The following is a 12,171-nucleotide window of genomic DNA, read 5'->3' as shown; positions in this document are numbered from 1 at the left end:
TGATGTGCAAGGACGTAGTTAACTGTTTATTGACAGGTTGGGGCAAATATTTGTACAAGTATCACTTGTCCCCAACTTGTATTTTCATGATTCAAATAAATCTGCTATCTATAAAAATCCCTGGGGGGTGGTGGTGGGGGGGGGGGGGGGGGGGGGGGGGGGGGGGGTTGCAACGGCTACGGCAGTGTAAAATTATCAACAAGGTTGGCCTCTGAGGTTTGAAGAGTAGTCTCCCTTTGACCCTTAAAGTCTTAGGTTGTAACCTCAGATATTTCACATGGGAAGTAACCTTCTCGGCATAGTAAATTCGTTATGGTGTCTTTAGTTGCCGGTGTAAGGTGTCACGATAGGTTAGCAGATAAATATTCTCGACTGTAACAGTATATGAATACAAAACTAAACATATCTTGGTGTGCGTCACAGAGTTTATGAAGTTAGTATTTTTTCCCTATCGTAGATACCTATGTCTGGTATAATAAACTTTTTAATTTCCAACATCAGATAGTATATGACACACCGGAGCACATGTACCACATGTGGTGTCTCCTTTGGCAAGTGACTTTGTTCGAAATGTGCCTCTGTTCACCCATAAGTGAGTGGGGTACCCGGTTGGATGAGGGTAGGGTGTCTGTTAATCTTCTAGCGCCTCAAAGGCAGCTTGGGTTGTATACTCCCCAGGGAGCTGAGAATGTAAATCGAGTGCTCACTGATCCAGTGACTGGGGTAATAATAGTGTAGCGCTATGAGCATCCACTTGGTGAATGGAATCTGGCGCATATAAATGCACTTATTATCATTATTATTATTATTATTGTTATTATTATATCAATACTTAGCAATGAAATGAGGCATGGAATGCATGTGATTGAGCCTAATTGAGGCGGCCTTAGTAATAACAGACCCGTATTTGTTTGTTTGTTGTTTAACGCCGCTCTCAGCAATATTCCAGCAACATGACGACGGTCTGTAAATAATCGAGCCTGGACCAGATGGTCCAGTGACTGACATAATGAGCATCAATCCCCGCAATTTGGGAAACGATGAGTAACATGGGTAGCTGAAGACCTACTCTATCCCGGACCTTCAATGGTTCCCCAGGACAACCACAAAAGTTCGGCAGCTCATCTCTGCGTTCGACGGTCACGTGTTGCGCGCCGCCGCCCTAGAAACTTAATGGGGACGAACCGAGATTCGAACACACGGCCCTAGCTTTCTGGCGTGCCCAAGGAACGCAACTCTGCAAAGCGAATTGCGACTCTTTAGATGACTGGACCAGTGTCCCTTTGCCTACACAAAGAATTAACTGTTAACAATGAATTTTGTAGACAGCAGTATACGTATCTTTTGTAATGATTATTGTTTGGGATATTGTCGTAAGTAGTGGATGTTTCCGGGCTAGGGTTTGGTTTCTGGCGCTAATATTGTTGTTTATTATGTTTCGAATTAGAGGGTTTGATTGGGACGCAGGCCAGAAGTTTAGGGTTAGTTGTTCCCTACATAGTTTTAGTGGCATTTCTGCTGTTAAGGCCTGGAGTGATGTGCTGGAGGTGCCATGTTGAGTTCGTGTGATTAGTTTTAGAGCCTGATACTGGATTGAGTCTAGTTTTTTAATGAGAGAGTTGTTTAGGGTGTTGTAAATGGCACAGCCGTAGGCTAGTTTAGATCTAATTAGTGATATTTGGAGTGAGAGGAGGGTGTCCTTGGAAGCCCCCCAGTTGGAGCCGGTTGGGCATTTTAGCGTATTTAGTTCTTTGCTGCATTTGGTTATTAGGTTTTTAATGTCTGCATCTCAGGTGAGGTGTTCATCGAAGATTAATCCTAAAAATTTGGTTTGTTTTTGAAATTTGATTTGTTTGTTGTTTAGTTGGAGATTTGGGGAGGCGGGTTGCATATTTTTGTGTTTAAATACTATTCCTGTTGTTTTTTCTGAGTTTAGGAAGAAGCCTCATTTGTCTGCTCATTGCTGTATTTTATTTAGAGATTTTTGAAGTAAGTTTTGGCCCATTTTAATGCTTTTAGTGCTGATCCAGAGGGCTCCACCATCCGCGAAATTTGACGTGTTTACTCGGGGGGATAATCCCTCGAAAAGGTCGTTGATCATAATATTGAAGAGAGTGGGGCTTAGGATGCTCCCCTGGGGAGTGCCATTTTCTAGGGGACATTGGTCCGATAGCGTTTGGACTATGCCCACGGTGATTTTGCGGTTTGTAAGAAAACTTTGAATGTAGTTTATGATTTGACCTTTAAGTCCTATTTTTGTAGTTTTTGTATTAGCCCGTTGTGCCAAACCATGTCGAATGCTTTGGAGAAGTCTAGAAAGATGCCTGTAGTATATTGTTTGCTGAGTTGTCCTGTTTTAATGACCTGCTCTAATCGGGCGAGGTTATCTAGGGTTGAGCGGCCAGGAGTGAAACCGCTTTGGTCTGGATTGATTATGTTGTTTTGTTCTGAATAGTATTGTAGCCTGTTTTTTTTTGCCATCGAATCCATTACTTTGCATAAGTTATAAGTTAGGGAAATTGGTCTGTATGAGTTAGCCTGGTCAGCTGGTTTGTTTGGTTTGGGGATCGGTATCACCATAGCTTGTTTCCAAGGTGATGAGGACCTGACCGTTTAGATATATGAGGTTATAGAGTTTTAGAAGAGTTTGTAGTAGTTTGGGGGGTAGTTGTTTAATTAACTGGTAGGAAGTGAGGTCTAAGCCTGGGGCTGTGCCCTTTTTCCTATTTTTTAGGATGTGGAGTAGTTCTTCGATTGTGTATGGGAGATTTATTTCTAAGTTGTTATCTTTTGGTTCTTTGGTAAATTTGGTTTCTGATTTTAGTTGTTCCTGGAATTTTAGGTTGAAGTTGCTGTTACTACTGACTGCCGAAAAGTTGTTTGCTAGGTTATTTGCTTTTTGACAGGGGTTGGTTGATTTTTTTTCTCCAATTTCTTGTTTCAGCTGTTTTGACTAGGCTTTGTACTTGGTGGTTTAACTCTTGTGCTATTTATAGATGTTTGAAGTCACGTTTGGCTTTATTAAATGCGGTTTTGCGTTTAAGTCTAGTTTGTTCTATTTCTTTATTCCACCACTGAACCGTAGGTTTGCCTATTTTAGTTGTTGAAAAGGGGATGGAGCTGTAAACAGCTTTATTTCTGAGCCGTTAAAATATTGCGAATACCACGCCAAAGACAATACTGCGACGAGATATTTTTGCGAGTTGCCGTGTTGAGATGACCCCTCGCGTACCAAACAATAGACAGCTTCTCTCCGAAGCTAGTTTTTCTGAGTTGGCCGGAAAGTTGACCGGAAGAGATTGGGACCAATTATCAAATACGATAATTGACTCAACTCAGTGTCATGTCATGTGTGGACAAAATTGCAAAGGACACTGACGCAATCAAGCGAGGTTGGAAGAAGGCAGGATTACTGTGAGGTAACAGTGACACTAACTGGTCTGTTTACACTGTCATTTGTGATGTATTGTGTGACCATTCTGCATTCATTTGTGTTTTTAACTTATTGAGTAACTTGTAGTTCTGGTTGATGATTTCAACATTTGATGACGTGTTGCAATGAATAAAGTATGTATGTATTATTTATACTTATTTTTGCGTTTTTAATTTTTTGCGATTGAGTCTCGTTCGCAAAACTCGCAATAATAAAACGGTCGCTAAAAATTCCCTGTTTACAGTATATTGTCTGTTAGGTTTTTGCAATATGTTTCTGGGTCATTACTTTCTATATCATCTAGATTAGCCTGGTTGCAGATTTCCTGAAATTTGTCCCAGTTAGCTTTGTTATAGTGAAATTTTGGTTCCTGGTATTGAGTTTGTGTTGGGATGTTAAAGTCTCCTATAGTTATATTTATGGGAAAGTGGTCACTGCCTAGTGGTACTCCCATTGTATGTACATCCCATTGAATGCTTTGGGCTAGATCTGGTGTGCATATAGTTAGGTCGATAGCCGACATTTTGTTTTGATTTTGTCGTATCTAGTGCGTTGGTTGTTATTTAGAAGTATTAAATCGTTTTCTTCTATCCATTCTGAGATTAGTTTGCCATGTTTATCTAATTTGTCTGCAATGCTCCAGGTGGGTTGGTGGGCATTGAAGTCTCCCAGGAAGATTGTTGATTTATTTCCTATTTGGATGAGCGTGTCTAGATCCTCTGATTCAACTTGATTTCCTGCCAAGTGGTATATATTTATTAATTTTACATATTTTTTTAATTGTAATTTGGATGCCATTTGCTTCTAAGTTTGGTGTGTTTATTTTGATTTCTTCGTAATTTATGTCTTCCCAGACGTAAATGATAAGGCCGCCGGTTCTAACTGAGTTGTAATTTGGTAGGGTAAATTTAGTTCTGGCAGAGAATTTAGTTTCTTGTATGCAGGCAATATGTGGACCTTTGTCTAATTTAAACTTTGCTTTTAGTTCCTCGGTGTGGGAGGCAAGTCCGTTGGCATTCCATTGAAAGATGTTTAGTCCCTCCATTTTTGGGGATGGATGGTTGGTAGTTTTTAATTTAGTTTTATTTTAATTGGTAACTTCCTTTAGCTGGTGGTTGAAGAGGTCGAAAGGGAGAGTTGTTAATTTTAGTTTGAGTGCTACTTTGTGAAATGATTTAATGCTAGCATTTGGTGAATTTTGTTTATGCATGTAGGCTAGAAGTAAGGTGAGATTATTTAGGTTTTTGATTGTTAGTTGAGGACTTTGGCGTTTGAAGTTTTTGTTTGTTTTAGGGGCTGAGAAAGTAATTTCATTTATTTCTTCAGTGGTAGTAATTTCATTTATTTCTTCAGTGGTAGTAATTTCATTTATTTCTTCAGTGGTAGAGTACTCATCTTCGTGGGTTAGGTTATGTTTAGTGGTTTTCGTTTCCATGGGAGTGGCTTGTGGGGGTGTTTGTGGTGTGGCGGGTTGTGTTTGTGCTTGAGGGACGGCTGTTGCTGTGGATTCTTTAGTGTTTGTGTTATTTTGTTGTGGTTGCTTGTAGGGGAGTGTTGTTGCCTTGTGGGCTATAGAGTGTTTGGATGAGGGTCGTGGTATGGCGGTCATTTTATGGTTTGTTTTGCATGTGGGTGTTGATGTTATGGCTGTGTGAGGTATGGGGGAGTTGGTGGGTGGCTGTGTGGCTGGGTGTGTGTATGAGGTGGGTGCGGTTTCTAAGTAGTTTCAAAGGGGTATCTGCTTGGTTTTATATAGTTGAGAGGCCGAGGAACCTTTCTGTCCTGAGGTTTGTAATGACTGACTGATTTCCCAAGTTTTACTAACCTACTGTTTGACATCAACGATAAGAGGTTTACTTTATAAAAACAATGCATCTGGTATAATGTTTGCCTTGCGGTAATCCTTTGCCTAAGGGGGATAATCAGAGGTGATGGGTAGGTAGACACTGACGGTGATTAAGCTACGCTAGTAGTTGAGAGCCCCACTTTGGTACCGCTCCTGGCTTCTGATTGGTCCGTTGGGTCACGTGACCTCTGATGACGTCACTCCCGGTTTGGTTTGCGCAGGGCATTGTGGGTCATACGTGCACATCCAAGATGGCGGCACACCCGTTTCCGGTTGCGTGCGCACCTCCAAGAGGGCGACACAACCGTTTCCGGGAAGGAGGAGGTAAAACCCAGAGAAGCGCACGTACAAGGTGAACGAAGCGCATATAAAATCCTGCATGTATCTGGACATGTTCTAAAAATAGAAGGGGTGGCGGTGGTTGGTGGAGGGTGGTTGGTGGTGGTGGGTTCTTTGTTTGGGTTTGAGGGTCGTCAAAGCATGAGGATGAAAAGCGTTCTTTCATAAGAGATGGGTGGCCCTGAAAAGGGCCGTTGGAAAACAAACTGGAAACTGGAAACGACAGGAAACGGTAGGAACACTGGAACACTGAAACAATGGAAAAACTGGAAACTGGAAAAAACAGTGGAGCAGCATGCCCCATGCGTTAGTCACTTTGCTCAGATGATCTATCTTCTTCATCCTCTACCTCCTCGGACTGAAGGCGTCGTTGGTGCTTTGAAGAGTGTTTTCTTGAGGGGCTTCTGTTCCGTTTTCTTTCCCCTAGACTTGGTGTGATGCCCGCACGGAGTTGTGTGATGCATTCTTTTAGGTCGAGAACATCGACATGCATGGCTTCTATGAGATGAAGCACTTTTGTCACTTGTGTCACTGGTGTCACTGGTGTCGACGTGGACGGTGCTGCTGGCGTTTTCTTTCGACTGGGTTCTGGGCAATCTGCAGCGAAATGACCTACGACTTGGCAGTTGTAACATGGGCCCTGAGGAGTCTTCTTTCGACTGGGTTCTGGGCAATCTGCAGCGAAATGACACACGACTTGACAGTTGTAACATGGGCCCTGGGGAGTCTTCTGCTTATCTTGACTGCTTATCTTCGGACGGACATAGTGACGAGGACCTTGAGTGTGGCACTCGGTACATGTCACTTCAGAGCAGAGCAGGTAACTGTGACTGTCGGTCTGGCACTTCATACAACTATATCGAGGTGATGGTTGGTTTCATAGAATACAGTGTGTGTGTGTGTGTGTGTGTGTGTGTGAGTGGTTTCGCTCTTGTTTTATAGGAAAGGGACTGACACCCTGCTTCCTGGTTGGCTCCCCACGCAGCGGCTCTGATTGGTTCGTTCCAGTGCCTGGTCTGCACCTTAGTTTTTCAAAACGGACCGACCCTTGTGTTTCTTTTCCATAGGAAATGAATTTTACCATGGGAGATAAAGCACAACCCCGGTTCGACCAATCAGAGCCAACAATTGTCGGCACGGCCTCTGATTGGTTGACAACCCAGGCTTCTGATTGGTCAGATTTCGATCCGTTTTTTTCTGGGGTAGGCATTTCGATCCTGTTTTGTTTTTCTTCATCCTACAGACAACATAACACTTATGTTTGTTCAACTTTCTTTTTTTTTGATCCCCCGATCACATGAACACAACCAAACAAAAGTCACAGGATTAGGGGCATCCCTGTGATTTTTGTGAACACGAGGTTGACAACGAGGGCATGAACGTCTGTACACTTTGAAAAAAAAACAAAACATTGTCACTCGGGGTGAAGAAGACACTCGACTCTTCTCTTCCGTGCTTTTTTGGACACCACACGTCTGTATTTTTCGTTCACTTCTCCATTAGGACAAAACACACATAAGTGTTCACAGGGGACTTTGGCGTGCTTCAGATGTTCTTTCCAGGGTTTGTCTGTGGCTTCCCATTGGCAGAGCGTCACACCGCAGCAATAAAATATAACACGGTCACCTCGTCCTTGATAGAAATAGCCAGACATGGCCATGTCATAAGGGGTCTCGGTCATCTTTTTAGGCCACGTTTGAAAAGACCTCAGACGTTCTTAAAATGAATCATAATTAGGATGAGAAGGATGACACAAGGTGTAAGAAGGAAAAGGTCCCTCCAGAATGTCACTGAGTCGCCATGGCATTCATAGACCGTGTTTGTCCCATGATGACTCTGACTCACTGAAAGAAGGTCTGGGGGTTCGCCTGCTTTTATGAAAGTCTCCTCCCCCTTAAACGGAAGGTCATGACCTCATCATCATCATCATCATCCTCATCATCACGTGACGTCATCCTGTCTTTGGGCTGACTAACACATGACATGACACACGGAGGTAGTGATGGCAACTGATCTTTCAAGCATAGCCTTTTTCTTTTATCTATTTTTTATATGTTATTCCTCACTTTTTTCTTTACTTTGGTGTGTACTGACATGACAGACAGACAGACAACGTAGACGACATCTCAACTCAGCCTCTACCCTCGGTTCGGCACCCTATTGGAGTTGAGATCAATCAAGACACGTCAAAGAGTCAGTTTAATCAATCACTGTTTAATAATGAACAGCAGCAACAATCAGATACATAAGAAATAAGAAAATACAATGGAGGAGGGAGTGCTTTGCATGTCCCTACAACAACGCGAAAACGTTTCCTCTTCCATCTTCAAGCTCTTCGAGTGAAGATGAGGGTCACCATAAGATGTGGTCCTCCATCATACTGCCCCAAACAGGTCCCAAACATGTGAGAGGTCCATCAGTAACACAAGTACAGTATATGGCCTCCCTGAAACAGACATGACACATCACTTGACCACTGTTGCAGCTTATGGATCCTAACATGTTGTTGTGTCGGCAGACACTACATTCACGTTGAGTTGAGCTTCTCCATAAGGATCCTGGTCAACGTTGTCATCGTCATTGCAAACCATGGGCATACCTGAGGAGAAGAAATGAACATCTTCCGGTGATGCTGGTGACTAAGAAGCATCAAGCAGGGTGGGTGTGTCCAGATCCATGGAATGGAGGGTTGTCAGCTTGAGCACTTCATGATCATCACTGTCACCGGTCGTCATCATCACAGGCGCATTCGGTGAATAGGTTGACTCCCGAGGGATTTGTTCCCACCACTGTTCTAACACGGACTGCGCTGAACTGGCATCGGGAAGGAAGGATTGGTGTCCTGTCAATCAAACAAGAAAAGAACCTTTCTGTATACTCACGATCATCGTCATGCATTCGTAATCATTATCATCATCATCATCATCATTATCATCATCATCATGGCATACACATCCCAAAGAATAGCATGGTACTTACAGCTGTTCTTGATGAGAGATCTTCAGAGACAATTTCTACAGTGGTCGTCTTTTTTGCTGGTGTTGCAGGTTTAAAAAAGGATGTCCCTTTCGTTTCAGTGTCTGCTCCTGCTGCTGCTGTGGTGGCAACTGTTGCTGCCATGGACAGTGTTCGCACAACTCCTTGCTCACTTCACTGATGCATCGTCCACATCCTAACTGCACCACTCACAAATTTGGAATGTGCTCCCACGTGTCTTGCATGCATTCAAAATCATAGAAGACGTATTGGATGTTGTCTCGTATGTGATGTTGTTCCTCTTCCACCTCTTCCTCCCTTTCCTCTTCCTCCTGGGCTTCACGGAGGTGTGTCATGTAACAGTAATGGTCTGGGGTCATGGGTTCTCGACACACTAAGCAGGGATGTTCTTCATCTAAGCACTCGTGGTGAGCCATGGGGGTCTCCAAGACGCGGACCAGCTGAAAACATGTCAGGCATCTGTGAATCGATTGACAGGCACTGGGTTTTCCCTCTGACCATGACTGGAGATATTGGGTGTAACACTGTTGATTTGGGAACCAACGTTGACATGTCAAGCAAGGGATCCCATGCTATTCCTTGGGTCCGCAATAGCTAGAGTGGAGGCAGCGTTGGCAGCGGTATTGCTTGGTCCAGGGATGTTTTTCGGGATGTTCGTAACGTTGGTCGCAGCGTTCGCAGTAATGTTTTGACGCATTAAAAGCTGGCATGGAAGTGATCACATCGTAGTGTTGATCATGATGTAGCACGGTGGCGTTGGGTGGAGCCTCGTCACACTTGTCTCTGGTCCACCTCTTGACTGTAGACTTTCAGTTGATAATTGATGTGGGTCAAGGCCCCTCTCACGCGTGCTAGGTCATCCAGGCCCTGACAGGGACCTTCAGGCAGGCCAAAGCGTCGAAACAAAGCCCGTGCCTGTATGCCTTGAACATCGACATGATCCGTTCTCGTCAGTTTCACTCGCTTGATGGACCGTTCTTGGGTCAGAGGGTGAGGCTTCTGGGCATAATGCTGTGCCACCACCAGGGCCCTTGCCAAACAGGATTGATCTTCGTTCTTAATCCATACAATGCCCTTTTTGCGTGTTAAAAGGGGTTCAAGTCCAACCACGTTATTCACACGGCCACTGCCTGATCCTAGCCTATCGGGATCTGCTACGTGTACTAAAGTCACAACCATGGTGGCATCGATGTTCAGGGCTTTGTTGGACTGTTGAACTTTTTCCACGGCATGTTAAATATCTAGTCCATGGAGATCTGCAAAGCAACGAAAGGGAATCCGAATTGGGGTGTTCAAAGTGGGATGATCGATACCTGGACCAATACGATCTCCCTTCTGGCCTGACATCTGTTGATAAAAGTCATCGATCACTCATCGGTCAAATGAAGCCGGCTGTTCAATGGGAACGCTGTCCGGTGGTATGGTGTCCAAGTAGTCTGAGTTGAAAGTCAAACGATATGTATGGTTAGCAGTTCTTAATCGTCTGGAGCCTGTGGTGTCTTTCCTCTCCAAACGATAAGGCGTACACTGGTTGCTCGTCATGATAGCGATGCGTGTCTGATGAACATCTGTACTATAAGATTGACTGAACGTCTGACTTATAGACAACCCTTCCCCAAAACAGCATACAGCACCGACCAATCAGAAGACAGCACCCGAGCCGAGTTGTGCTTTCTCTCCCATGGAAAAAAACATTTCCTATGGAAAAGAAACACAAGGGTCGGGTCGTTTTAGAAAACTGAGGTGCAGGCCTGGAACCAGAATGGACCAATCAGGGCGCTGTGTTTTGGACCCATCAGGAAGCAGCGATTTTCGATCCGGTTCTTCTCCTTTAAAACAAGAGAACAGCCACTCGAGTGGGTCAGTGTCACTTGTGAAAAAAAGAAAATCATCATCATCGCATAAAGAATGGCTGAGACAAAGAAGAGTTGTACGATTACGCGTGACAGAGATGTGGTGACGGATCGTGCAGATACTCGTGGATGCTGCAATAAGAGTACGGATGGTGATGATAAGATGTCGCCGCTCAGTAACACACCATCGCCCTATTATCTACACTTTGAAAGAAGACTCGCTTCGTTTGAGGCGTGGCCGACGCAAATGAATCAGACTGCTGAAGAGATGGCCCATGCAGGCTTTGTCTACACTCAGGGTGCCGATGGCGTGTACTGTTTCCAATGTGGTGTGCGGCTGAGACGATGGGCGTCCAACGACGATCCATGGGTGGAACACCACAAGTGGTCCCCACACTGCGACTACCTCAAACTAACCAGTCTGTTGAGACACAAGAAGAAGCTACAGCTACACTATCTCTGCGAGGAGAACGTGAATCAGAATACCACGAATGGCGTAGCATGGCCGGATCACTAGGAGGACGTTTCCCGTTTCCTGTGTTCCTGTTCAAGTTCCTGTTCATGACTATTACCGCTTCCTGTTACCTACAAGCTTTTTTCTTTGTTGGACCCACAAGTGGTGCCACGTAGGGCACCCAGATGGTATACCCAGATGGCATACCCAGATGATATACCCAGATGGTATACCCAGATGGCAACAAGTTCCGCTTCGACGATCCTTGTCTTGCAATAAGATTGGACATGATGTTTCTTCTTTGACAGCAGCAGAAAAGTTTTTCTTCTTCAAAACGGCCCTTTTCAGGGCCACCCATCTCTCCCGAAAGAAAGTTTTCATCCTTTGCTTTACCAACCCAAACAACAATCCAAAACAAAGAACCCACGCCTACCCGTGACACCACAATTGTATGTCTCAAAATAAAATAAATATATATAAATACACGTATGACACCACGTTTGCATGGAGACATGTAGTACATCACGTTTGCCTGTAGACCTACACGAGTGTCAACACCTCGGTATAAATAATAATAATAATAATAATATGGATCAACGTAAACGTCTGTTTGAAGACACACACATGACACTACGTTTGCATGAAGACACGGGTGAAACACCACGTATGTCTATTGATCTTTCTCTATCCATCTAAATACTAAATAAGTATAACGTCTGTTTGAAGACACACACACACACTTGACACCACGTTTTGCATAAAGACACGCGTGAAACACCACGTGTGCATAGAGACATGAAGTACATCACGTGTGCATGGAATAATAATCCTATAATCCAGAGACCATATTATATGGTCTCTGTATAATCCTATGGATCAACGTAAACGTCTGTTTGAAGACACACACATGACACCACGATTTGTATGGGGGTGACACAACGTACATCACGTAAGCATTCCCCCATCACGTTCATGTGTACGTATGACGGTCCGTCTTTAGCATTCAGACGACCGTCTACCTAAAAATACCAATACTACCTAAGAAAAAAAAAACGGATCGAAATCTGACCAATCAGAAGCCTGGGTTTTGGACCGATCAGAGGTTGCGCTCGGCCATACTTGGCTCTGATTGGTCGAACCGGGGTTGTGCTTTCTCTCCCATGGTAAAATCCATTTCCTATGGAAAAGAAACACAGTGGTCGGTCCGTTTTGGAAAACTGAAGTGCAGACCAGGCACCGGAACGAACCA

At 44.1% G+C, this 12,171-nt stretch overlaps 1 protein-coding gene across 1 annotated transcript; it reads left to right on the top strand.

Moving 5' to 3' along the window:
• The first annotated feature begins 10,523 nt into the window (after positions 1-10,523).
• Positions 10,524-10,985, top strand: LOC139451801 (baculoviral IAP repeat-containing protein 2-like). The gene has a single exon (XM_071233104.1). It carries the CDS (start codon positions 10,524-10,526, stop codon positions 10,983-10,985), a length of 462 nt encoding a protein of 153 aa, XP_071089205.1.
• The last annotated feature ends 1,186 nt before the right edge of the window (positions 10,986-12,171 follow it).

Source organism: Haliotis cracherodii, unplaced genomic scaffold (assembly GCF_022045235.1).
Source record: "Haliotis cracherodii isolate W230 unplaced genomic scaffold, xgHalCrac1.p SCAF_9, whole genome shotgun sequence".
Taxonomy (NCBI): Eukaryota; Metazoa; Mollusca; class Gastropoda; order Lepetellida; family Haliotidae; genus Haliotis; species Haliotis cracherodii.
This window is presented reverse-complemented; position numbering and strand designations above follow the sequence as displayed.

Coding starts and splice junctions, on each gene's coding strand:
- LOC139451801 (XM_071233104.1), top strand. CDS start 10,524: ATGGCTGAGACAAAGAAGAGTTGTACGATTACGCGTGACAGAGATGTG.